Raw genomic sequence first — 27,706 nt, forward strand, 5'->3', positions numbered from 1 at the left:
GCGCAAGAGAACGCGGCTGGCTAACAGAAGATATCCTCCGCGCTACTGCACCCCAGACTCCATGGGGACCCCCATCACTCGGGTCCTCAACTCCTACTGGCCGGCTCTGTGGCCGAGATGCCTCGGTCCAATTGACTCCCCCACAGCCACTGGTCTGGGCTGGAACTCAACGCCTGGGGAAAGACCCGAGCCCCGACACGATTGCCGGCAGCTAAGCCGTCATGAACCATGTCTACTTGACTACTTGACGCTGCTTGGCCCCCCCCTCCTTTCAATAACTGTCGACCAAACTCTCGAGCTTATTTTCCTCTTCACTTCACTTCTTCTCTGTCCTCGTTCTTCCATTGCTCCTTGAAGAGAAAAAAAAACAGCCAAGCCGTCGTCGTAATACCTCCACAATATCATCAGACATTATGGCTCTCGAGAGAATCGGATCCATCGTGAAGCACCTTGCACCAGGTAGCGCCCTCAACCAGATGTACGTACGGTCCTTTTTGCGGACATGTGATTGCGTGTCTCCGATTCGGAGCATCACCAACCCACAGCGGACGAACCAAATAGCTGACATTGCTTCCCCTCACAGCACCTCCAAGAACCCCGATGATATCGTCATTACGTTAGCCGTCCGCACGCCTTTGGCCAAGGCCAAGAAGGGCGGCTTCAAGGACACGACCCTCGAGTACATGGTGTACGCCCTCCTCAAGGAGGTCCGCGAACGGTCAAATATTGACCCCGCCCTGGTCGAGGATATCTGCATGGGAAATGTGCGTAGCCACACAAACAGTCTCCCCGTTTCCCAAGCAGACAAACCGCTGACGCTTGTGATCATTACAGGTCTCCGATGGCAAGGCCGCCTACAAGCTCCGCGCCGCCGCCCTGGCAGCAGGCTTCCCCAACACCGCCGGCGCCTCCTCCGTAAACCGCTTCTGCTCCTCAGGCCTCAAGGCCACCGCCGACATCGCCCACGCCATCAGCAACGGCTCCATCGAGGTCGGCATCGGCATGGGCGCCGAACAAATGACCATTGGCGGTGATGCCCTCGACCAGCCCTTTGACGAGGCCGTCGTCTCCCAGTCCCAGGAGTCGGCCGACTGCATGCAGCCCATGGGCTGGACCTCGGAGAACGTCTCGCGCGACTTCAACCTCAGCCGCGAGGAGCTCGACAAGTACGCCGCCGAGAGTTTCCAGAGGGCCGAGAGGGCGCAGAACGCCGGCTGGTTCGACGACGAGATTGTGCCCATCAAGACAAAGCTTGTCGGCCCCGACGGCGACGTTAAGGAGGTTACTCTTACCCGCGACGAGGGCATCCGCCCTGGAACAACGGCCGAGAGCCTGGGCAAGATTCGCTCCGCGTTCCCGCAGTGGGGTCCCACCACCACCGGAGGCAACGCCAGCCAGGTCACTGACGGAGGTGAGTCCACATCTACTGGTGGAAACAATCCATGTTTACAAGCGTGCTAATCCTTTTACTCAGCCGCCGCCGTCCTCCTGATGAAGCGCTCCACGGCCATCAAGCTTGGCCAGCCCATCATCGCCAAGTACGTCGGCTCCACCGTCGCCGGCCTGGCCCCGCGCATCATGGGCATCGGCCCGTCCGTCGCCATCCCCAAGCTGCTCGCCCAGCACAACCTCTCCCTCGCCGACATTGACGTCGTCGAGATCAACGAGGCCTTCTCCAGCATGGCCGTCTACTGCCGCGACAAGCTCGCTCTCGATTGGGCCAAGATGAACCCCCGCGGAGGCGCCGTCGCCCTCGGCCACCCGCTCGGCGCCACGGGCGCGAGACAGATTGTTACTGGTCTGAGCGAGCTGCGCAGGACAAAGAAGAAGATTCTGTTGACGAGCATGTGTATTGGTACGGGACAGGGTATGGCTGGTTTGTTTGTCAATGAGGCTGCGTAAAGCAGAATGCAGCAAGTTCGTTGATAGTTGTTGGAAATAAGCATCAAGAATGTGAATGATTGTACGATCGCTGCGCCCCCGAGTTTATGGGTATTGGTTAATGTCATGGCACAAGTTTGAAAGATCTTGGTGAGGAGCTGTGGTAAATTTGAATGCAAACAACAGTATGAGGCCCAGTTGAATAGGCCATGTTCAACACGTCAGTGAAACATACACATCACTTCAGAATCAGGCTAGAAGAAGTTTGGAAAACAACCACGCCGCTTTTTATATAAAATTTCTATACACGTATCCATAACGTAGTCGTTGCGTTGCGAATCATTAAGCATAAAGTACGCTTCGTAAGACGAACAGATATCCTGCAAGAACTGAAAGTCGGAACGCCTTTCCTCGCTCCAAAAATGCTGGTTACCAAAAACGACGCCGCATTCTACCATATGTACAAACCAACCCCGCGCGCACTTGACGACAAGAATTGATTGACTTGCGCCTCTTTTTTTCTCTCAAGCATTCGCGACTTCGCTGATGCTAGTCTCGTACTCGGTCAGCTTCAAGGCTTCCTGGACATCCGTCACGAAGTGAGACTCTCCGCCGACCAGATCTATGATGCCTGCCTGTCTCAAGAGTCTCCAGATGTGATGGCGCGGGTTGGTAGGGCCGCGGCTGAAGAACACTCTAACACCACGCTCTCTATACCCGCTGACAATCTCCAGCAACACCTGCGTACCCGATCCGTCTAGTGAGGTGACACCGTGGATATCGAAAATGACATTCTTGTTGTGTTGCTCGCCGCGCAGTCTCGGCAGCGCAGGGTGCGCCATGCTCGTGCCGTAAAGCTCCAGTCTACGAAGACGTGCCTTGAGCTCTCCAGTGTTGGCAAAAGTCAAAGGTTCGGGAATCTTGACAATCAGGCAGCCTTCAACAAACTCTAGCCTGTCGGGGTTCAGCTCGGCGTTCTCGAAGCGCTGCGTGCCGGGAATGCGTCCCAGAATCTGAATGCGGGGCCGAGTCGAGTGCTTGATGACCTGAAGCAGAGACAGACCGACGCCGATAGCCATGCCGAGGGTGAGCGAGTAGAAAATTGTCGACACGAAGATGATGAGCATCAGTCCCAGTTCAGTCCAGCCTCGAATCTTGAAGAAGAAAGCAATGTCGTGCGGAGCCTCCTCGAGGAGGGACCAGGCTACAACGGTGATCATGGATGACAGGACCGGTTTCTGAGAATGTTAGATGATGGACCTACTTGTGGAAAGTGACAACTTACGGGAAGGTAGTAAAAGTACGGCAACAGGAAGAAGACGGCAAGAAGCGTAATCAAGCTGAGGAAGATGGAGCTCATCGGAGTCTTGCCGCCGGTCTGCTTGTTCAGTTTGCTTCTACCATATCCACCAAAGGCGGGTAAGCTCATGAAGCAAGCTCCAACAATGTTGGCGGCGCCCAGAGCAACAAGTTCTCTGTTGGGGCTCAGCTGAATCCCGTGAGGGCTATCGGAGCTGCTCAAGCTTTTCGCGGCAACGGATGATTCGAAGAATCCCAGAAGCGCAATTAGGAAGGATGTGCCCATTGCTTCACGAACATGCTCCATGTGAGAAGTCTGGAAGGGCCATCTGAATTGGAAAAGATGACCCGAAGCCGCCTTAACCGGCCCAAGGATCTCGACTCCCTTGCTCTCCCAGTCGAAGTGCCAAGAGAGAAGTGCGGCAATGACGACAACGAAGAAACGGTCAGGAATGTACGCAACCCCCGGATACTTGGGCACCATGTGTTTCTTGAGCTCTCTCATAGTCATCATGATTACGAAGCTGACTCCGGCCACAATGAAGGTAAGCTTGTGAACATGGTCGAACGAGCTGAAGATGAACTCTAACTTGTCCATGCTGCTTCCGTGGCCCACGCCCATTTCTGCCGCATACTTGGCAAGACCAAGCTCGGGAATAGACTGGTCAACCGCAATAACGAAGCCAATTGCAGAGATGAAACCGCGCAGGAACGGCTTGCTGAGAACGCTGTCGAGGAATCCCAGGCGGGCCAGACCCGCAAGAAAGACAGTAGCACCAGCCATACCCGCAACAACACCACAGATCTTAGCTTGGACCTCTGCATTGTACTCATCGCTCTTGTCATGGTCGATGCTGCCTCTGACCACAGACCCGACCAACAAAGAACCAGCAGCTTCCGGACCAACTACCATCTGAGGCGCGCTGCCGAAAACGGCGTATACGAATGGGTTGAAGACGAAGGCATACAGTCCATTGATAGGAGGGACATGTGCGAGGTTGTCAGCGAGAGACAAAGCCATAGGTAGGTAGAGGGAGGCGAGCGTCAAAGCTGCAACCAGGTCTCCCTTCAGATACGACCATTGATACTGTGGCAGCCAAGTCAAGAGAGGGATGTAGTACGAAAGATACCTGGAAAACAAGCAGAGTTAGCAGGCAAAGCAGATTTGAGCGGTGAAAAACTCGGGGCCCAGGTCCTGCTCACATCCAAACGGTATCCTTGAAGCCGGCCTGCTCTGCCAGAGTTCTCGAGGAGTGCATCTTCCTGCTCTTGATCTTCCTGACAAATCGCTTCCTCCAGTGGTCGTCGCCCGTGATTGCGGTCAACACAGGGTCCAATATTGGGATCTCGGACGCCGAGGAGGATGCTCTGTCAAACTCGGGATCCATGCTACCAGCAGGGCTGGCGGGTCGCGGCGAGAATGTACCATTTGGGTAGCTGTTAGCTGGCGGGTGATCGATGAGTACATTCTGCAAGAGGCTCGTCGACTCGCTCGGGGGAAATGTGTTCGGTCGGTTGAGGCTGGAACCGGCGCGAGGAGGATCGCGAGTTTCGTTGTCGTGAGGAAGAGGGGTTGCTAGCGGAGTGGCATCCTCGCGAGTGCTCAAGTATTCGGACTCGCCGCCGAGAGAGCTTGGGGATTGGATGGGAGAGCCCATGGTGTAGCTCTGGCGCAAACCGCTGGGATTCGCTGGGCGATGTGTTGTCTGCGTTGTTTGTGTTGTTTGCGAAGAAGGACTGCGACTCGGTTGTGGTCGGCTACCTGACATTTTTTCGTACCCCCAAACAAGATGACGTTACAGGTTCATGCGGCGAGGGGCGGGAGAGAGGAAGAGCGCTGGAGAGAGGCTCGGATGAGATTGGCGGGGGTGAGCTTAAGCGAGACTGGATCTTGGGATTTAGATCGATTTGGAGATTCTTCGGGATTATGCGTATGCGTATACACAGGGCGTAACACTGATCTTGTTGGTGTTGTTGTTTTGATGTGACGAGAGGTTGCAGTCGTCTCGAGTCTAGGTAGGTCACAAATGTTGCCGGCGGGTAGAGACGGAAGGACGAGATTCGGGACGGAAAAGACGGTGATGGGGATAGAAATGCCGAGTATCAGTTTGTTGGAGCAATGCCAGGCTACACCATGATAGGAAAATTTGTCACAGCAAGGCTGACTCGTTGGTCAAACAATTGCGACGAGAGAGATTGGAGGTGTTGTGGCTCGCGACGTAGAAAGAGGCGAGCGTACTGTGGTTTGTGGACTGGGAGCTAGGTAACTAGCACCAAAGGGCCCCGAAGGCAAAGGGTCGCCTGGGAACGAGGGAACGAAATGGTCGGTGAATGTTTTCTGCAAGGATTAGGATTCCAGTTCCGCAATTGCCCCAAGGTCCAAGGATCGGAGTGACATCAATGCGTTGGGGCTCTTCAAAGTTGTGTGTCAGCGGAACTCGATTCGACGATACAACCTTTCCCACCTTCCCTACCTAACTGTATCCGTACGCAGTATGGTCTACGGGCAGAACCGACCGGGATGTGTTTGTCTGCGGTTACGTACTGATTGCCATGTCCATTCCCGGCTTAGGAACGCCAGCGGTCAGTGGCATCCAGTGGCATCCTTCCACCGAGAGGGAATGCCGTAATACGGTGAGGACGGCATACCGGCAAAACCATCCCGCGGCAAACAACACTGCTAGTCCTGATTTGGCATCTACCTGCTCACCGCCCTGGAAAGTGACTGATTACGTGAGTAGGTACGGAGTAAGGTGGAAGCCAAGCTCTTGTACCCCGCCAGTCCACTCATTGCCCTCGGCCCCTCCTCCTGCTCCTGCACATCTTCAGTGCCAATGCGGTGCTTCCCGCCTGTTGTCTCCAGAACTCCAGCCGATCGGCAAAAGAGAAGCTGTGGCTCGTGCGCTACGCTGTACATAAGCCATCTGTGGCTGGTGCAGCTCTCACCTCATGTGGCTGGACTGAAGCTCCCTCTTATTGTGAAATGCCCAAGGTGACATGAGCAGATCCCCCGCCAAAGGGACGCATCCATTGCATCAAATCATCCTATCACATCTCACGCCCTTGAATCTCATGATACTCGTCATGAGCACCACCATCATGACCTGCTTCCCATCGCCTTACTGGCACGGCCATCACTCACTCATCCTCCACGATCTCAGCTGAGCTTCTCATTCCCACTCCCGAGATTCTTCAACCGTTGATGCACCTTGACACCATGTCGTTGAACAAGACCACTCTTGTGTTTTCACAACGCACGATCCCGGTCGAGTGCGATGTGTATTCCTGTGCTGAATATCCACTCATAGCTCCCGTCTTCCTGTACTTCCACTCAGGTGGCCTCGTGAGCGGTTCCAGAGAATGTGTTCCGCCTTGGCTTGTACAGGTGAGCCCTTCATCTTCATGAACAACCACCCGTGCTTCCTCATCCGACAATGGTAGCTGACCTTACCACACTAGGTCTGCTTCAAGAATCAATGGACTCTCATCAGTGCGAGCTATCGGATGCTTCCCCAGGCCAAAGCTTCAGGTCTGCTCCATGATGCCACTGACGCTTACTCCTTTGCCCTGCGTTGGGCAATCACAAATGAACTTGCCCCAAATCGAAAAGTGATTGTAGGTGGATCAAGTGCGGGTAAGAGGCTCATCACCACGTCGCCTGAAGTCTTCATCGAGGCCCTGATGACTTGAGCCCTAGGTTTCTTCATTGCCTCTCTGACGGCCCATCACCTCCACCCGACTCCCCTTGCTCTGTTATCAATCACCGGTATCACTACTTTCCGTCATCCATTCTTCAGTTCCTCAGTCTTACTTACACCGGAACCCATAACCGAAGCACAAATGAGCCACCACTTATCCGCACCGGTATCTATAGGAGTGACATCCGCAAATAATCCACAGGTCTTCCATGTTGAGAAGATCCTTCCTGATGGCGCCAAGAATACCGCATTTGTATTGCCTCCACTCCCCATCTCAGATGATGGCAACTGCGATGAGTTCCCCCGAGGATGTCTCTATGACTACTACCTTTACCGCAACGAGTTTCTCAATCTTGTGGGTGAAATTGACCCAGGCTACGAATGGGCCGAAAGTGAGATGGGAGAGAGTAGAGCTGCGGCGTGGCCACCCACGACCATCATACAGGGTGACGCTGATGAAGATGTTGACCTCTCTGTGAGCACTCACATGGTTCATTGTCTCGGCGATAGCAAGGTGAAGCTCTTCCTTGCTGAGGGACAGCCCCACCTCTACGAAGCGACGAGGTTCATTGAAGACGACATGAGTGGAATGGATGCCGTTAGACAGGCAGTATCAAATCTGGAGGCCGACGTTGCCCGTGCCCTTGCCTGACCGATACTGTCTCACTGGACTCGGACGAGGTCGAACCAAGTACAAGCTGTGGGAGAGGGGGGTTTGTTTCCAAATTGAGGTGGCCTGATGGGCAGGTAGCAATCGAGGGTTTCCTCACCGACTGCCTGATCGCGCGATGGCACTTATCATGGATCTGCCCCTGACGAAGGGTCAATAATGTTTTCCTGTATGCCTACCTCAGCCTCCACTTCGCAACGGAAGAAGAGGTTAGGTCCGAGTCGATACCTCGAAAAAGCCGTCCTTGCGAAGAAATGTGAAAGTTCGTCTTACTGGTCATAACAAATAGTGTGCAACCCCCAACTGCGAGCAACCATGCGGCCTTCGCCTAGAGAACCCCAAAGTCTCCGACGGCCCCGACCTGAATCGAGGGCTTTCGAATCAGGGGCCCCGAATCATCACTTTGATTTCATGCACGAATCTAGCTCTCATCACTCTAGCTGGGGACGCTTGCAGATCCTTAAACCAAACCAACATGACGGTACAGCGTTGTCATTGGCTGGTCCCCACAGGGCACACATGTGCCGCATTAATGTCACGTCCGCCCTGGGCGCTTCCGGTGCCAATCCCCGCTCTCCCGGGGGCCGTTTCCCGTCACTATCACACTCAGAACCATCACGTAAACTCTTTTGCCCAACAGCATCGCGAGACCGCCCCCGATCAACTTCACATATCGAGTTCGCTATGCCCGCAATGCGGTCGCAATGCGGGGCCCTCTCATAAAGCATCGGGGGCCATGGCTTTGTCAAACATCTCAGAGCGAATCACTTGGCGTTTTTGGACCCCGCGCTCATCACCGAGCTGATTTCTCGTAAGCTCGACTGAATCAGGCACGGCCATTGGCAGCAATCATCAAGTTGCAGGGAATGAATCACGCGCAGCGATTCGGCGCAACCCGTCCCTTCACTCCTTTTGCCTTTGTCCACGAGAGCATTTGTTTGCTAGTCATTATGTTAATATAAGAGAGCCTGCCCATGTTGTTTTCCCTTGTTTCGATCTTCGGAGTACCATCAATCAATTCTCGCTCCTACTCCAATAACCAACTCAAAAAAAGCTCAAATCAAAGCCAAGACTCAACTGCTCGTTCTTGACGAACGTCTTTTCAACACAGCAACCTCGCGACAGGAAATTTCGACCCATTTAATTACATCACAATGCACATCTCAGCCAAGTCCATACTTGGCCTCGTCACCCTTGGCTTGCTCTCAGTAGCAAATGCATCGGTACAGGATTTTGAGCTCATGGTCCCTCGCACATTCACCAACGCCGATGGCACTACTTCAACAATACGCATGAACCGCAACATCAAGTTCACCCAGGGATCAGAAGGTACACGGCCAGTTCGCCTATCAAAAAGATTCCCCTTCTCTTCCGGTAGAGACGAGTGGTGCGGAGAGATGGCCGAGGACCCAGCGACAGATTTCTCAGCTTCCGCTCCGCTGGCAGCAGACTGCCAGGCACTCGCCAGCTCTCTCAGCAGTCAGAATGGATTTTGGACTTTGCAGCCCGGAGACTTCTCTTCCAACGGATGGGCTACTGTAGTGAGCTCCGGAACTTGCAGCTTTGCCGTCAGATATGCCGATTCTGGCAGCGCGGCTAGCCCTATGAACGTTGGCACGAACGATATCCGCTTCTACACGACGAGATATGGTGTCATGGCACAGAATGGAAAGCTCGGGCTGCAAGGGACTGTGCAGTGTTACAACAATCAGAAGATGCTGTTTGTTACTTGGGGTTTAACTCATAGCTGAGTTGAAGTAGCAAACAAGGTGCCGAAGTAGACAAACTCCTAATGACCATGTGAGGAGGCAAATCGACCATGACGTAGCCACAGGTTGATAGTAGTAATCTCAAATAGTTGAAAAAAGATGATTTCACTCATTCTGGAGGCAAACTTTCTGTGTCCGGTTATTTCTCATAAAGCACCTTACCTCATTCAGCATCTTCTTGCGCGAGTACTACCTTTTCTTCCTATGCTACAGTTCAAGGACTTTTATTAATTTTGCTTTGGTGGTTAATGAGGAATACAACATGACCTCTGCTTCCCAGATGCACCGTCGCTTTTCAAACAATCCAGGCAGTTAAACACCCGTCTTTGCTGGATGATCTTGGCTGCCTCCTTTTCAACTTCATACGACAAGTTGCGGTTGGCGTACTTATTCGAGCGGCAGCCACAAACCCCAACCTCCCGTATGCACGAGAAATCCATCATCGTGATCTTGGGAAGATCAACTGCCGTGTTGAGCAGGTTGCAGAATTTGTGAGTCGCAAAGTCGATGTCTTTTGGCAGAATGTTAGACTTTCGGAGAGTCTCGATATACGACGCCAGTGCTTTGGCGGATCTCACACAAGGGTTTTGAGATATGTCCCACGTCCAAGTCATGGGGCTAACGAGACCCTTGTAGAATGAGTTGCAGCATTCGTGTCTTTTCGCCTCCAAACATCCTGAATAATCAACGTCAAGATGATCCTCCACATGAGCCCCGTGAACAAGGTTACTTACGGATGATGTCATGCCTCAGCAGAGGATGATCTGCCAATACCTTGACTTGCTCCGAGCCTCTCGAAATTGGTCCTTCGTGGTGGAGGAAGATTCTCCACGATAACTCTGAGAATTCGAGGGGGAGGTCTATGACATATGAAAAGACCAAGAGGTGACAAAGGTCTGCCATTGGCGGCACATTTTCATCGTAGTCTGAGAGCCAATCCCTGATCCATACCATTCCGCAGTACTTAAATGCCCCGGTGCATTCATACTTGTCGCTCACGAAAGCAAGTCTCGCCAGGCCGATGGGTTTTGGTCTCTCGGTAACATAGGCGTTGTGAAGAATCTGGCTCAGAATAGACATGGACTCGGCATCGTCATCCGGGAGATCAAGGCTGTACGGAAGTGAGAGTCCGGTGCTCTTGGCCAATTCTGTGCCTTCTTTGAATTTGCCTCCCAGCATTACCTTGAAGACTGGCGAGTTCAGCATCAGAACCTTCGAAGATACCCTTACTTCCTTGTTCTGTAATTGCTCGTATTCTAGGAGCTTCGCATCGGCGTCTACACCATCTTCGCTATCTTCGGCAACATCGGCATCGTCTATGCCCAGCCGGCTGAGCACAAGAATGAGATCTCCATCTTTGTCGATTTCGCGGCGGATGGACATATTGGAGTGCATACGCGGATCTTTGTCTATGCCTGAAGATCACGAAGTAAACCACGCAACGGTTTGCAGCAGGTCATTAATTTTCTCGATGTCATGCCTCAACGTGAAGCCCCAGAAGGTTTCAGATCTAATCTTTTAACTTTGCTATGTCAGCATAGGTTGCCCACGTGCGTAGCTAGGATCACGGTCCGTGGACGAGTCTGAAACGAGAAATCTGCCCAGAGCTGGGGCTCAGTCTCCCACCATGCTAGCAAAGCACTTTAATGGTCCCATGAAATTTCCCAAGGCTATCAGGTTCATACAATTGTTCTCGTCATTAAACATAGTAGTTGGGCACAAACCGAAAGGTGCCAGCTTAAGGATAAGAAGCAAGGATCGGATTACTCACAACAGTATGGTAAGCAGCTAAGACACTGGTCAACGGTATGGTCAGATGACACATGTCATCTAGAATGATTTATATATAGAAACCAAGCTTGGAATAAGAGTCACATCACGCTCTTATTTCTGTAAAATTCAAGTCTCACCGCAAGCGTTGGCACATGCGCGCAATATCGTCAGACACAACGCGTCTTAGACGCATACGGTTAAACAAGCGGAAGAAACGATCATTGATTAGAGGTCATTATATATAGGGGCCTTTTTTTGCCACGAGTCACTGCAATAGCGCGAAAAGACACTGAGAGTGACATCAGAGTGTATTGTAAGGTATCTGAGCTAGTTCCAAGTGTGAATAGTTCAACGTTCCAAGAGACCGACATCAGCGAGTCCTTCTAATGCCCTAATCTCACGCGACGCCGAGTTGCTTAGACATAGGCGGCGCGCATGTTTGTTTCAAAGTGGTTGTCGTTGAACGGACAGTTTGCCTTCTTGAAGTCTCCCTTGTTCAGAGCGCTTTGGACGATAGGCTCCATGGCATCCCAGTCCCAGATCCAGTATGTTCGGCCCACGGTGTTCGTAAACTGCAACTCATGGTCCAAACCACCCTGGGTGTAATATTCGACTTTGACGTTGTTGCTGCTTCTTTGAGGGTTGCTGGTCAACTTGAACTTGCCATGTCCAGAACAGGCGCCACCCGTGATGGTAGCAGTATTGACTGAAGCAGAATCAAGCCAGACGACCGAAGTCTCCCAGTCGTGACGGTGGCCGCCTACAACATTCCCATCAGCTGGCTGATCCTTGGGCCAGTACCAAGCATACATGATGCCGAATTTTCCATTCAGAGTCATGGAACGGGCGTAGGTCTGCCCTTTGTTGCCGTCCTTACATTCTCCCGAGGTAGTTCCAGTATCCTGCAAACCACCGCTTCCCTCTCTGTCAGTATGTCTGAAAACACAAAACTTTGGCACAAGCTACGTACCTGATCTGGTTGTTCTTGTTCACAGCGGGATAGGGCTGGCAGCCATGGGCAATGTGCAGCAGCGGCTGAAACTTCTTGATAACGTTTCCATTGGGGCCAAGAGTATCGACCACAGGATTGAGAGAGTCGTGGGCGACAGTTCCCGGAGCAGGCCAGTCACAAAGACCACTGCCAACAAGGGCAAGAAGGGAGACAATGATGTTAGACTGCATTTTAAGATACAGGCGCATGCGTTTGCAAGATCAGAGTTGGTAAGAGTTCAAGTAAGGTTAGTATGTTGGACGAATGAACCGATGAGTGTCTGCACATAGAATGCTGCTGAATGTCAGGCGAGCGACTGGTCTTCTTATATAGACATTGAGATACGCCGGATATCTCCTTTGCCTGTAATTCGACAGCTTCTCACTAAGTCGAAAAGCTTCTCAAATTCGACGAAGTTCCGTGGTCCCGACGGACTTTGCTAACATACGAGATAACTCAACATTCTCAACTACTAGTCTGTATCGTACGATGCTATTCTCTAAGAAAATCATATTGTGGACCAGATAAACAGACGGCCCGAAATATCTAAGACGCCTTCCTGTCACTATCACGAAAGAAAGTGTTGTCACGAAAAAGATTCCATTCGGCTTTGTTTCGGGTCTACGAAAGGCTCTCCTGAGGTGGATCCGGGAGGCTTCACCTGAATGATGCTATAATAAGGGGCTTCAATGTCACGATGGAGGTTTCCTACTTATTCAAACTTTCCCAACGTCACTGATCGTGCCAAATTGGTAAGCCTGAGTACGATCTCTTATTCTGGGTGGAGGCACGGAATGTGACTCCTTTTTCAGCATGACCCGATGCATGGAACTTTTCACCAACCTTTGCTTGACCTTTGCTCTTGCAGGGTTCTGCGAATAAAGCCGTGAGAGGACGTTGGCCCCGTTTTTGAATCTCTTGCTGAGGTTTCGCTGCCGATGATTCCACAGTTGGTCCAAGGTATATTACGAAGCTTCTTCTGACACCTCCACCCGATTATCTTTAATCCAAGTCCGCATGCGATCTGGGTCTAGTTGAAGAATCAAGAGTTTGCTCTTCTTGAGTCGACAGAGCTATCGCCGTCTCGGAAGACACCTCGACTTGAGGTGGTCTAGGAATCAGCCGCTAGACTGAGTCGTAAATAACGAAAATCGTAACTTGCAACGGGGACCTGTCTAAAATGGTATATGTGTGGGTAATTGCTCAAAAGCTTCTACTAAAGCGTAAATAAACCATGTTCCAAGTCTCCATTTGTTAAATTTGGATTCAGGGTTGACCTTGGTGTCAATAGGTATGTGACACAGGGAAGAAGCTCATAGAGGCTAACTGCTATTAGGGTCTAAAAAAGGAATTACTAAAATCTACCCTTCCCTCGAGGTATATTATTAGCGCTCTATATATACTTAAACTACTCCTTTATTACTTAGTCCCCCTCTTTATATCCCCTAAACTATTCCTTAACTAACGAGGCCTAACTAACGAGGCCTAATAGGGTACTCCCTCCCCTAGGCTTTATTTTAAAGCCTACTTATAGTTTATATATATTACGTTAATCCTTTACTTAAAAAGTCTTTAAATATATAATATAAAAGTAAGTATAAGTAGTGCCCGTTAGCCTAAGTATAGACCCCTTATTTTAAATAATAGCCCTATAATTTTATACTTAGGTCGCTCTTATTTATAAGCCGTTTTTACGACTATTAGTATTTAGGTAGTCGTCGCCCTATTTTTATTTATTAATATTAACCCTTTTCTAAGCTATTACGATTTTAAATTCCTTTTTTCTTTTTTATTTATAATTATCCTTTTTATATATAGTCTTTTACTTTTATTAGTATTTATACTACTCCCTCGTTATATAAATATTATAATTAATAAATATTTCTTAGATCCCTATTTTTATATACTTCCTATGCTTAAGTAAGTCTTTTATAGAGTCGTTTTATATTTATTATTAACTTATTTTAGTATAAATATAGTTCTTAATTACGGAGTTATTATTATTAATAATAAAACGGTTATTAGTACTACGGGTGCGCTTAGTAATAATAATAATAGCGGTCTATTTAAAAAGCTTAATATCCCCTTTACTTACCCTAACCTCGTATATATATTACTACTTATATACTACTTATATTAACAATTATAAACTCTTATTAAAAAAAAAAAGCGAACGTTAAGAAAATTAGGGTCGGCTAAGTACGCCCGCTCCTTTACCCCGCTTATATTATATATAAAGCGCTTAATTTAAAAGCTAAGTATTATAATTAGCTAGGTTAGTAATTTATAGCCCCTAGTTCGCTCCTTTATTTAATATTTTTTTAAGATTTAGCATACGTTATATTAAGTATATTGCGTAGAACTATTTTTATAAAAATATAATAAGCGCTTAGCGCGGTTATTATTTTATTATTTCTTTTATATATTATATTAATAATATTTTAAGTCCCTAAATCCGCAGAATTTATAGTCTAAACTTTATAGAGTACTACTCTTATTTTAAATAATAACGTTTATAATTTAGAGGTTTATTACTTTATTATCGCTTTATTATTACTATTACTCGGGTTATTAATATTATTTTATTACGAAAGGGAACTCGAGGCAGGTCGGAACGCTGCTATATTGACCTAATAGACGTAACTTAATATAAAAAAGGAAAAAGTAGACTAGTAGGCAGAATCTGGGGCGCTGGGCTTTTAGGCCTAGCGGTCTAGTAGTTACGTAACTTATAAGGGGTCCGTTAGGTACCTAAGGCCTAGGCGCTAAGGGGCCTAGTACCTAGCGCCGTAATATTACCCCCCCCTCCGGTATAAAAAGCGCTATTCGTAGCGCTTAATTCCCTATTTTAACCCTTTATAATTACCTTTTATAAGCTTATAATAAGGGCGGCTACTACGTTATCGTTAGCCCGTAGTAGGGCCGGGCTATTACTAGCCGCTATTTTTATTTATAATATAAAGTTTTTTAGTAGTCCTATAGCCGTTAGGTATTACTTATAAAACGCCTATAAGGCCGCTAGCGTATAATAAAAGCTCTTTACGTCGTATTACGTAAGGTCCTTATTATACCCTTTTTAATTAGCTTAGTATTATAACTTACCGTACTATACTCGCAATTTAACTATTTATAAAACCTTATACTTAGGCTCGTTAGAGCTATAGAGGATCGGTAGTAAGAGGTCTTAGTATTATTTAAATAAGGGGTCCTTTATAGCCTTTCTTAGCTTATTTAAGTAAAAGACTGGGTAGGCTTTACTCTTTATAAGTAGTTTTATAATTTATATACTACCTAGGCTAGTACTAGTAATAGGCTAGGGGCTAGCCTAGGGCTATTATAGTTTATTAACGTCTTAGGTCTTTTAATAAGATACGTTTATAAATACCCTATTACTAATCTTTAGGTTATTAGGCCGTCGGTAGTAGTTAGCGTACTTTTAGTATCTTATTTAAGTAACCCCTATATCACTTTTAATAATCTCCTAGGCCTCGTAAATACTTTAGGCTATTTTCTAAGCCTTAGTATAGTTAAGCTTCTCTTTAGTTAAGTTAAAGCGTCGGGTTCTAGCGGCCTAGTTAAAAGATAGTCGAGGCTAGCGGCCGAATTTAACCTCGTAAAATAATAGTCCCGTAGTTTTACTAAGTTAGGCTATATAAATAAAGTTTATTATAAGTAGTATATTACTCTAGTTATCTTAGTAATAGTTAATTAGGGGTCGTAGCTGCTAGAGGATATATTAGTTTAAGATCTCTATTTAACTATCTATTTACGAGTAGTCTATTATTAATAACTATAGCTTAACGCTATAAAGCCTATATAGCTCCCCTTAAAAGTCTAATATAAACTAAAGACCGCGGTTAGAAATAATAGTCTTAAATAGCCCGAAGATTAGTAGTACTCGTTTATAAAACATCCTACTTATATCCCGTGCAATAGTAGTTTTATAATAAGGTACTAATATAGCTCTTTTACCTAGTCTATTAACTATAACGTATATCGTATCGTAGCCCTTTTAGTTAGGGAGTACCGTTATAAAATCTATCAAAATATATTACTACGGGTAGTTAGGTATAAGTAGAGGCCTTAGCTCCCCTAGGGGCCTATCGCGGGGTTTTTAAGAGCGACGGTACGTATAGTAGTTTTTAATATATTAGTAAATATTTACTATAAGGCTAGGCTAGTAGTACTATTATTTAATTATCTTAACTACTTTATTATGCCCTAGGTACGTTAGGAGCCCCTGTTTATATACTTCTTAGATAACTATAGTACGCAAATTATCCTCTTTAAGCACGACGAGCTTACTATTTATTATAAATAATCTATTATTTTAAATTTTCTAACGCTCGTAGCCCTCGGCTATTAGCGCTCGTATTAGAGTAAGCGATATTATTATTAAGTCGTAGTTAAGCTTTAGTACTTTTTTAATTAATAAGTACTCTTAAAGCTCGTCCTCTAGCGTAAGGGCCCTAATTATAAGCTTAGGCTACTACGCCGCGTTCTCTAATAGTACTTATAGCTCGGTAATAATATTTAGTAATAGTAGCTCTAGTAATAATAAGACCTAGGTTCGGTTAGCCTTTTTTAGTACTTATTAAGTCCTAATATCCTCGTTCTTTTTTAATAAAGCGTCGGTAAGTATATTTTCCCGCCCTAAGTAATACTAGATTTAAAAATTAAAGTCGGCTAGAGCGCTAGCCTAGCGGGCCTATTATAAGTTAAAGAGATGCTTCGTTATAAAAAATAGGAGCGGCTAGTAGTTTATAATAATATCGAACTTTTAATAATAGCTAACTAGTTCCGCGCGCTACTTCTCTAAATAGATTATTATTATTAGTATTTTTTTATTATATATAGTATAATTAAGCTCTATACCGTTTATAGTTTTTAAATAGAACGCTACGGGGTATTATAAGCTATTATCTATTTATTATTAGACTAGGGCTTTAGCGTATACTAAGTCTAACGCGTTAGTCTCTAAGTATATAAATAGCTCGGGCCTAAAGTAATAAAGTATAGGCGCCGTTATAAAAGCTAGTTTTAGTACTTCGAACGTAGTATTATAATCGGTATCGAATTAAAAAGGCACGCTTTTATTAGTTAGCTTTATTAATAATCTAGCTAAGCGCCCGTAGTCCTTTATAAACCTCTTATAAAAATTATAAAAGCCGAGGAATAATTAAATACCCTTAAGCAATATAGGCGGCTTTTAGTTCTTTACGATAGAGACCTTATTTTCGTCAGGTTATATACTATTAGTACTAACGACGAAACCTAAGTACTTCGTAATAATAATACTAAATTCGCACTTCTTAATATCGGCCTATAATCTAGCTTTTTATAAGCGATCTAGCACCTTCGTAACGTACTTATAGTACTATAGGGGGTCGTTTAAAAAAATTAGGATATTATTTATATACGTAATATAAAAATCGTCTAAGTACTCTATTAGCACGTCGTTTATATATTATTAATACGTAGCTAGCTTATTATAAAGGCTGAAGGGTAGTACTTTATATTTATATACCCCGTAGCGGGTATAAAAGGTCGTAAGGTTTTTTAAAATAAGGTTGAGGTAGATATAATAAAAGGCTTATTTAATATTAAGTTTAGTAAATACCTTAGCTCGGCTTAGCCACGTTAGCGTCTCGTTAATTAGAAATAGAGGGTACTAATCTTTTTTTATAATCTCGTTTAGCTTCTTAAAGTCGATATAGAATCGTAGGCTACTATCGTATTTCTTAATAAATAATATAAGCGATACAAAGGGCACGTTACCGGGCTCGATAAATCCCTTATAAAAGTACTTTAAAAAGTAAGCTCTAATTACCTCTAGCTCGGGTACCGATTACTTATAAAGGGGGTAGTAAATAAGCTTCTCTCGGCCTCCCTTTACGAGCTCTATTTTATAATTATAACTATAGTATAGTACTAACGTATCGCTCACTACTTTACTAAAGACGTCGGTCTAAGGCTTTAGTACTTCTAAAAGCTTTATAATAATAAGGTCTCAGGTTTTTTAATTATTACTTTTTAGGGGGTCCTCTTATCCTATTTACTTATCCTTAATTATATAGTTTAGCTTATATAATAATATAAAGCTTAGCTCGACGTCCTCGCGCTTTAAGTTAGTCTTAAACGCTAGGGTACTAATAAAAGCGATATTAAGGGCGGTATTAGCTCCCTTATACTAAGTAGAGGTCTATGCGGGTTTAGTTTTTTTTAGAGGGGTTAATAGCGTATTAATAAGCGCGCGATTTATTTTCTAAGTATTTTTAGTATCGTTAAACTACTATATATATCGGTCTTATGAGCCCTATAATTAATAAAATATCTTAGTAGGTTTAAGTAGTGCCCGCTTTTTTTATAGTTATTCGTCGTACTATACTATATTTATTTCAAATATCTCCTACCGTTACTTAGTATTAATTTAGTATTATATATTAATAACCTTAGGGGTATATAGGTCCTCTATATCCTTAATAATAGTAAAGGGGGTATCTTATAGTAGTAGATCCTCGGGCTATATTAAGTACTTATAGCGCATATTTAAGTTAACTCTATAGTACTCGAACTACTTCCGCCCTAGGATTAGGTCGTAGCGCCCTATATTAAGTTAGAATAGGGGTATTTTTAAGAGGACCTAGCGGTTAATATATAAGTTAGTAATTTATACTATACTAGCGTTTTCTAATTACTCATTATTAAATCCGGTAGTAGGGATAGGGCGTAGTAATTTACTAAATAGGGCTGTGCAGAATTTTTATAATAATAAGGTTCCGTAGTTATTTATAAATCTATACTTATTAACTCCCGTATTAAATAAGGCTTTTAAATAAATTCTATATTTATTAAATACTATTATAAGCTCGATCTCGAGAGGCTGCCCCCTTATAAAATCCTATAGGTTTATTAAATAAATTACTAATCTTCTATCTTTATACTTATCCCCTAGCTAGGAGGTTATTTATACTAAGGGGCTTAGTTTTCTAAGTCCGAGACGTATTACTTATTAGTAGCGTCTATAACTATTATAATAGTATCTAGCTTCTTAGGATAGTCCCGGGAGACGTAGCTAGGCTTATTATAAACGAAATAGGCACCGCTATCCTTAAGCTTTTAATATAAAGCCTTAGGGATAGTCTTATAGCTTATAGTTTAGCTATAAGTATTTTACTTAGTAATACTACTACCTCTATTTCTTTTTCTAATAGGGGTAATATAAATAAGTATAGTACTCTTAGGGGCCCTATTACTAATTAACAGGGGCTATATTATATTAATAAGCTAAGTAACGTACTTAGTATACTTTTAAAAAGTCGCGTCCTTATCTAAGTACTTCGAGATAGCCTAGTTCTAAAAATAGATTAGGAGCTTATTATAAAAGCGGCGCTTTTATTAAGACTTAGGGAGCTTATTAATATAAATAAGCTCTATAAAAATAGAGCGCTTTTAGTAAACGTCCTTAAGGGTAATAAAGAGGGCGTCTAGTTTTTAACTAGCGTCGTTTATTATAATAGGGCTAATATAAGCCGATTTAAGCTTATATAGTAGCTAGTTTATTATAATAATCTCGTTAGAAGCTAGTATAAAATAAATAAACTCTACCGTAGTACCGCCGACCTTATTAATAACGTATTCTAAGTAGTATTTATTAGTACTAAAGTTCGCGTTCTTAAGGCGCTTTATAATACGCTAGAGCTAATAAAGGAACTTTAGCCCCTTATTATCGTCGTTACTTATAAAAATAGAGACGTTAAGTATTTTAAATCTATAAGAGGGCTAGTATACCGAGGCTAGTATATTCTCGTAGTTACTTTATACCTCGAGTTTAGTAAGGCACTACTTTAGTATATAATAAGTATTATCTTTACGCTCGCTATTATTAATACTAGTTATAGAGCCGTTTTTTAGCTACTTAACGCGCTTACTAAGCGCGGTATTAATACGAAGGGCGCGGTCTAACTACTTTTTAGTATTCTAAAGCTCTATAATAATAGTACGTATAACCTTAATATTTTCCTTAGTTATTTTATAAAGCCGCTCGGTACTATTACTTAGCTAGCTAACTATAAAAATAAGTACTTATTTAAAGTAGTACTAAGTAATGCGCATCTTTAGCTAGCTCTCGACTTAGGCCTAGAGGGCGACGCCCTTATCCTAATTATATAAGTCCTAAATAAACTTAAAGTTAGTATTATATTACTTAGTATTACTAAAAAAACCCTCGTTACGAATCTAAATAGGGGACGCGAGCTCGTTATTAATATAATAAAAGTATTCGAGTCGATCGGCCTATATAATAAAAAATAAGAGTTATTTTACGAGCTAGTTAGAGAGGTCGACCTCGGGGTTAAATATAGGGAGTTCGGTATTTTTATTAGCGCCTATAACGCTCTAGCGCTACTTATATAAGTAGTAACCTTATTAAAAATTATCGGTATAAAGAGATATTTACCCTCCTCGGCTCTTATCTCGGATTATAGCGTTTAGTAAAGGGGGTATATATTTAAGGGGTATTAATTACTTTGCGTAATTAATTAGTTAGCTATTACTTAGCGTTGCGCTTTTTTTTAATAAGGGTAGCTATTTGCTATAATAAATTAAATAGGTTAAGATATTATCGTTCTATTTTTAGAGAAGGAATTATAGTAAACGTTAAGTAGTATTATAAAAGGGAACTTAAGGTAGGTTAGAACGTTATTATATTAACCTAATAGACGTAACTTAACGTAAAGAGAGAAAAAGTAGACTAGTAGGTAGAATCTGGGGCGCTGGGCTTTTAGGCCTAGCGGTCTAGTAGTTACGTAACCTATAGGGGGTCCGTTAGGTGCCTAAGGCCTAGGCGCCAAGGGGCCCAGTGCCCAGCGCCGTAACAATTTTATAACTTTAGTAAACTTATTAAATTACTATTAGTAATACGTAGAGGGTGCTTAAGTACGCTAATAAAAAGGCCCGCTCGACTCTTATTATTAATAGCGATAATAATAAGGTAGCTATAAGCTCTTTTTACGCTATATTTTTGTTTTATAACGACGCTATAATTACGTTATTTTATATTATCCGTAACGAAGTACGCTACTTAAATAATATTTTAGTTAGTATATAATTACCCCGCTTACGCTCCGTATTCGTAGCTAATTATTTATAGATTCGTTAATAATAAGGAGATTATTTTTTTCGTAACGACCTTTAGGATAATAACTAGGGCGGCCTTTTTATATATAAGGGTAGTTTTTTTATAAATAAGGGCGGTCCTCTTGCGCATTATAAGGATTAAAAAAACGGTTCGTAATTAGTACGTTTACGCTACTTAGTTATAGCTATATAGCCCCCTTTTTTTTTTTATTAATAACTAGTTCGCTATGTTATTAAGCTTATTAAGAGCTAGGGCGCGCTATTTAATTAAAACTCGTTTTTTATATATACTAATTATCGCTACGTTTTCGATATACTTAGCTAGCTCTTATATATTTTTATTATTACTATATCCCTTTTACTAAATTAAGTATTATTACATCCTCTTTAGCCCTTTATATTATATAATATTTTTTATTTTATAAAATAGCTCCCTATTTATATTTTTAATAAATAAAGGCTTTTAAAGGGCTTTTTTATAATATTAATACGGCTTAAGTAAGGATATATAGAATATATTGTATATTTTATATTACGTTAGTATATTTAGTTAGTAAGCGACCCCTATTATTCTAATTATTAATTTAACTTTAAATAGGCCTAGATACTTATTAACTAATTTCTAACTAGGACGCTACTTATTAATATTCTTTTTTAATAATAATACTTAGTTACTTACTTTATATAATATATTTATCCTAGCTTTATTAGTTTATTATTTATATATCTTATATACCTTTTATATAAGGGGTTATAGAGCTTTTTAATTAGCTTATAATCGGGCCGTACGCTCCTTAGCTAAAATATTTTATATACTATCTCGAGCCCTTATTAAGATCGATATAGGGTACGTAAATAAGAACCTAAGTAGGGCCTTAATAAGCACTTTATAAATTACTAAGTACTAAGCGTTATTATATATAAACTTAGCTAAGTAAAGATATTATACCTAATTTAATTAATCTTAAGTATAGAAATAATAAAAGTACTATTCTAAGTATTAGTTTTATTATTTTATTTAACCGTTCGTTTATAAATAGAATGCAGTACTAAGACGCCTTTTTATTACTAAGAAGTAGTAGAGATAAGTTTAAAACTTATTTATAAATAACGACCCTTTATTAAAAACGATCCCTCTAAGTATTTTAAACTTAGTAAAGATTTTTATAAATAGGAGGTCTACGAATCCCTAGGCTATAAGGGTCGTCCTCGTAGTAATATAAACGTTATATTTCGTAAATCGGTCTATTATAATAAGTACTACGTCGCAGGGGCGCTTTTTAATTAGCGTAGTTAATATAAATAAGCCCGTAATAAAGTTTAGTAATATTTTTTACTATAGCCTAACCGGGGTAGGTAGGGGGTATAATAAGCTATATAGCTTATAATAACGAGGCTTCGTTTATTAGTATATTATATAAGTATTAACATAATTTTTTATATTCTTACTTACTCTATTTTAATAATAGTAGCGTTTTAGTAGCGCTATTATTTATTTTATATTATAATATCTTATTATAAGTATATCGTAATATATTTTAATAACCTCCCTCCTTAGCCCCTTATATAGTAGTATATAAGCATAGTTATTATAATATAATAGCCCTTTTAAGTCGTATACCTAGCTCTATTATTACTTTTTCTTAACTAAATAAGGCCGTTAGTTTTTTTTAGTTTATTACTTATTTTTTATAAAAGCGTCTTTTTATTAAGCGGCCCATAGTTAACTTATTATTAATAACCCCTCTTTATTAACTACTATTTTAAGTACTCTTATTATATCGGAGTCCTATAGAACGAGTAGCTCGCGATTTATAGTTTTAATAATAGGCTTAAGTAGCTCTTTAAGTACTATATTATAACTTTAATACCCTAGGCTCGTAGCCCCGTTATACCTCTCGAAATACTCCTTAGAGTTCTTTTAAACTAGAGCTCTTAATCTCTTTTATTTATTTTTTTATATTATTACTAGTTCTATTTTTAAAATACTTATTATCCCTTTTACTTAGGAGCCGCTCCTATAGCTCGTTTTTATATACTTAATTACTATAACTTTAAGGGGCTCTTATATATTTTTAGTATTATAAAAGTCTTCTCTTATTTTTGATAATAGCTCCTCCGCTCCGCTATTATTATTATTTTTATTATAATTAGGTTTTTATAATAGTTTATTTATTAAGTTCTTTATATTTAGCTTAAACTTAATTTTAATATTAAACGTTACGAGTTTATTTAGTTAGTATAACTATTTCCCGTTTAGTCTTTTTTTTATATTTAAGAACTATAAGTTAAAATAATCTATAAATATTACGACTTAATCTTAATTATAAGTAAGGTAGTATTATTAGTTCTTTAGTAAGTTTACGATAACTAGTAGCTTTATATTTTTTATACTATAGCGGCTCTCCGTATTTATTAATTTCCTTAACCTATAAGTAATTAGGTACTAATTATTTTTAAATAATTACGTAATTATTAAGCCGATAGCTCGAGCCGAAGCGTTTATTTATAACTATATAAATAGGGTAAGGTCGAAATATTATAATATTAGCGCGTTAGTAAATACTATTAGTAGCCTTTTAAATAACTCTATAATAAGTATTAATAGCTCTAACTATCCCGGTTTTATTTTCCTTAGTAAGTTTATTAAAAGTATTATTATTTTAGCGTAGTTACTAATAAATCTATAATAGAACGCTATAAATTTAAGGAACGTTTATATATTTTTAACGCTTTTGGGAAGTAGCTAATTTGTTATAGTTTTAATACGCGCGGGTTTTATTTTTACGCTTTTATTAAATACGATATACCCTAGGAATCCTATACGTAATATATAGAACTCGTATTTATTATTATTTAGATATAGGTTCTATTATTATAGTCTTTATAATACGCTGCGTACGTGCTTTTTATATATTACGTAGTTATTATTATATATTAGGATATTATTTAGGTATACGATATAGACGGTATTAACTAGGCCGCTTAGAACGTTATTAATATATACTTAAAAAGTCGTAGGTGCGTTAGTTAGCCCAAAAGGTATAACTAAGTACTCGAACTACCCGTATTTAGTATAAAAAGCCGTTTTTTACTTATTGCCCTTAGTTATACGTATACGGTAGTACGCGTTTTTAAGGTCTAGTTTTATAAAAATAGAGGTATTAAATAGTTTATTTAGTATTTCTTTAATTAGCGGTAGCGGCGTTCTATTTTTTTATATAATCTTATTAATTACTCTATAATTAACATAAAGTCGTAACTCTCTTCTTTTTTTAAGTATAAAAAGGATAAGTACTTTTACTAGGCTTATAAAGGGGCATATTTAGTCCCTAGCCTCTGCTTTTATTAAATAGTCGCGCAGAATCTTAAGCTTATAGTTTAATAATAAGTAAATAGGTCCTTAGGAAATAGGCGCCGCGTCGTTTAGCTTAATATAATAATCGTATAGTACTCTATTTAATAGCGAAATAGCTTTTTTTTTTAAAAATAAGTTATTAAAATCTTAGTAACGTAGCTTTTAGTCCTCGGCTATACTTATTAATATTACGTTACTATTTATAACTAAGTTAATTACGATATACGTAAGTATTACTAAAACTAAGTTATTTAGTAGCCCCTTTTTTAAGGTATCTAAGTAGATATATCGTTTATAAATTAGATATTATTACTTTTTTTATTTTTAACTAATTAGCGGGTCGATATTTTCTAGCTAAGGGAAACTAAGGATAAGTATAAGCGCTATAATATTAGTTATTATAAAGCGATATAACTATATTTCCGTTACGTAGTTATTATTAGTAATTTAAAGCTATAAGTAGTAGCTTCTTAGCGTCTCTATTTATTTATTTTTTATGTTTACTAGCTATAGTAATAAGTAAATTTATAAATTAGCGTTAAAGCTATTAAATAAACCGATACTAACTACGTTCTTTTTTATTCCTAAATTAATAAGGGCGCTTAGCTTTTTTTATATATAGTTTAAGTATATATAAGTCGGGACGTTTAAGCGCCGCCCTTATTAATCGCTAGCTACTCTTTTTATTAAAATAGTATTTAAGCTCGTTATTAATCTACGCTACTTAGTTAGGGCGAGGTTTTATTAATAGCTAGCGGCCTTATACCCCTTTTAATTATATTTATAATATATAACGCTCGGGTAGCTATTAGTAAAGTACCTAGTTTTACCGTAGTTATAGTACTATTAATACTACTCTTACGGTTATAAATAATCCCTTATAATATAGCTAGTCTTTTTATAATTATAATACGTAGTATTCTTATTAAGCGAGTTATAGCATATTCCTTATATATTTAACTTATTAGCGCCCCGGTATTTTCTTACTAGCTCGTTCGAGTTTAAGTTAGAATATTACTTAGGGGACGTTTATAGGCTCCTTATTAATAATAAGGATTATTTAATACGTTTTACTAGCGATATTAGTTATAAATAAGTCTATAAAAGTTTTATTTATAATATTATTATAAAGTATAGTTCGGGCTATAGCGTATTTATTAGTATAGAGATCTTCTATTTTTTTATTAAGATATATTTTAGTTCTATCTCGAGCTTATTAATATAGCTAACGAACTCGTTAACTTTCTCTTTTTAACTTTATAAGGCGCTATTTAGTTATATACTTATTATTATTTTTTAACTAGCGGGATTAAATAGGTTATTTTATAAAAAAGTCTTTAGTTTTTTTTATATAACCTAGTTTATTATAAACCTAGGGGTCCTTTAGTAATTAAAAATATAGTATATTTAAGAAGTTTTTATATTACTACTTAAGTAACTAACTATATATACTACTTTATTACGGTCTATTTTTATTTATTAAGCTTATAGGTCAAAGCAATAGTAATAGTTAAAGAGGAAGCTCTATAAATCCTATATTAATTTATTAATATATAATAAGTTAAGGAGGGATAGCGGCTTAAATATAAACGTTCTATTTATAGCGCTTATTTAAGTTAAGAAGGAGCTAGTAAATAGGGGCTTAAGTAGTACGAACTCGTCGCTTTATTATTACTTAAGCAGCGCTTTAAGTACGGCTTTATTTATTAAACTATTTTTAATTTAGGGGTTTATATTTTTATTTATATTAAAGTTAACGTCCGAGGTTATTATAACTAAGACCGTAGCCCTTAGCGCGGGGGCCGGGCTATTTAAAAAGCTCTATAAACGTTTTAAATCTACTCGTTTTCTATATAAGCGCTTTTTATACGTTATAATAAGGATTTTTTTTTTTAATTATCGTTTTTATTCTTATAATTTCATTAGCTTATTATTTATCGTTCGGTTCAAGTATTAGTAAGTAAGGGTAAGAGGTTCGCTATTTTATTTAAAATTCGTTAATATTCTTAGTAATATAGTCTTTTTATATTATTATTATATTATTTATTTTATTACGCTTCGTTCTTATATTATTTACTAAGGAGGAGGCGACTTTAGGGGGTTTAATAAAAAAAAGTTATTTTTTTATTATTATAGCGCTAACTACGCTCTTTTATTACGTCTCGTTCTTATTAATATTTTAAGCTTCTAACCTAGTCCCTTTTATAAATAAAGATTTTAAATTATTAATAAGTATATAATATAAAGAAAAAGCTTATAAAAGCTAATTATTATTAAGGTCTAAAAAAGGAATTATTAAAATCTGCCCTTCCCTCGAGGTATACTACTAGCGCTCTATATATACTTAAGCTGCTCCTTTGTTACTTAGTCCCCCTCTTTATGCCCCCTGAGCTATCCCTTAACCGACGAGGCCTGACCGGCGAGGCCTGACACTTGGCTTATCTACATGTTCCAGTCATGCTGTATTAACAATGATGAACCTGTTTTGGTAATCGACGGTCGGATGAAGCGGATTATCCTAATTTGCACCCTGATGTATTGTTAGTGTGCTCGGAGAGAATGCGCTCGGAAATCTGTAGGAGCCGGAGGATGCACACTTCTTCTTTTGCGGCATATTAGACTTTGCTGTCTAATATGGAAAAGGCCCGATCAGGTTGGATCAAAGTACGATATCGGCCTTCGGATCCGCAACTCGCCGTAAATGCCTCCACAGACAAGAAATGGCCTCAGCTACAAGTTCGTGATGTGAGATGCATGCACTACCTTAGTATCGGGTCATAGATGACCGCGAGCTAGCTGTCATCGCACGAACATTCGCCGCGGATGCAGACCTAGTCAGCCCCATACGTCAGCGTGAAAGATTGCGATGGCGCGATAGCGTATTGATCATGGAGGTGAAGTCTCAAGGGCTGCACCGCTGGTGGAAACAGTACTTCGTCAGTTTCCCGCGGATAATGGATGTTTATCGAGTCGATATCGCGTGGGACAGCTCGACCGAGATCATTCAGGCTAGCATCTATGACGTTGGTCCCCTCTATAGTGTGTATGTAGGCCTTGGATTCCATGTGTGCGATTTGAAAGTAAACAACAACATACGCTGAGGGGGAAAACGCTCGAAAATCTTCCAAA

General features: G+C 40.9%; 6 protein-coding genes across 6 annotated transcripts; 3 read left to right on the plus strand and 3 right to left on the minus strand.

The window, feature by feature from the left end:
• Window positions 1-413: 413 nt before the first annotated feature.
• CLUP02_15894 (acetyl-CoA acetyltransferase) lies at window positions 414-1,902 on the plus strand (the record flags this gene model as incomplete). Its single annotated transcript, XM_049294818.1, has 4 exons — window positions 414-478; window positions 584-764; window positions 835-1,411; window positions 1,475-1,902. The coding sequence occupies 4 exons, from the start codon at window positions 414-416 to the stop codon at window positions 1,900-1,902; spliced, it is 1,251 nt and encodes a 416-aa protein (XP_049151965.1).
• A 503-nt stretch (window positions 1,903-2,405) lies between these two features.
• On the minus strand, window positions 2,406-4,838 carry CLUP02_15895 (sulfate permease; the record flags this gene model as incomplete). The annotated part of the gene is made up of 3 exons (XM_049294819.1): window positions 2,406-3,119; window positions 3,167-4,310; window positions 4,384-4,838. 3 exons carry the CDS (start codon window positions 4,836-4,838, stop codon window positions 2,406-2,408), a joined length of 2,313 nt encoding a protein of 770 aa, XP_049151966.1.
• Window positions 4,839-6,397: 1,559 nt separating this feature from the next.
• On the plus strand, window positions 6,398-7,708 carry CLUP02_15896 (uncharacterized protein; the record flags this gene model as incomplete). The annotated part of the gene is made up of 5 exons (XM_049294820.1): window positions 6,398-6,565; window positions 6,640-6,814; window positions 6,878-7,516; window positions 7,560-7,578; window positions 7,630-7,708. The coding sequence occupies 5 exons, from the start codon at window positions 6,398-6,400 to the stop codon at window positions 7,706-7,708; spliced, it is 1,080 nt and encodes a 359-aa protein (XP_049151967.1).
• A 994-nt stretch (window positions 7,709-8,702) lies between these two features.
• On the plus strand, window positions 8,703-9,299 carry CLUP02_15897 (uncharacterized protein; the record flags this gene model as incomplete). Its single annotated transcript, XM_049294821.1, has 1 exon — window positions 8,703-9,299. One exon carries the CDS (start codon window positions 8,703-8,705, stop codon window positions 9,297-9,299), a length of 597 nt encoding a protein of 198 aa, XP_049151968.1.
• Window positions 9,300-9,337: 38 nt separating this feature from the next.
• CLUP02_15898 (uncharacterized protein) lies at window positions 9,338-10,700 on the minus strand (the record flags this gene model as incomplete). Its single annotated transcript, XM_049294822.1, has 3 exons — window positions 9,338-9,446; window positions 9,585-9,993; window positions 10,052-10,700. The coding sequence occupies 3 exons, from the start codon at window positions 10,698-10,700 to the stop codon at window positions 9,338-9,340; spliced, it is 1,167 nt and encodes a 388-aa protein (XP_049151969.1).
• Window positions 10,701-11,506: 806 nt separating this feature from the next.
• On the minus strand, window positions 11,507-12,272 carry CLUP02_15899 (necrosis- and ethylene-inducing protein and ethylene inducing peptide; the record flags this gene model as incomplete). Its single annotated transcript, XM_049294823.1, has 2 exons — window positions 11,507-12,005; window positions 12,061-12,272. 2 exons carry the CDS (start codon window positions 12,270-12,272, stop codon window positions 11,507-11,509), a joined length of 711 nt encoding a protein of 236 aa, XP_049151970.1.
• Window positions 12,273-27,706: the final 15,434 nt, after the last annotated feature.

The sequence above is a fragment of the Colletotrichum lupini genome, chromosome 8 (genome assembly GCF_023278565.1).
Source record: "Colletotrichum lupini chromosome 8, complete sequence".
Classification (NCBI taxonomy): Eukaryota; Fungi; Ascomycota; class Sordariomycetes; order Glomerellales; family Glomerellaceae; genus Colletotrichum; species Colletotrichum lupini.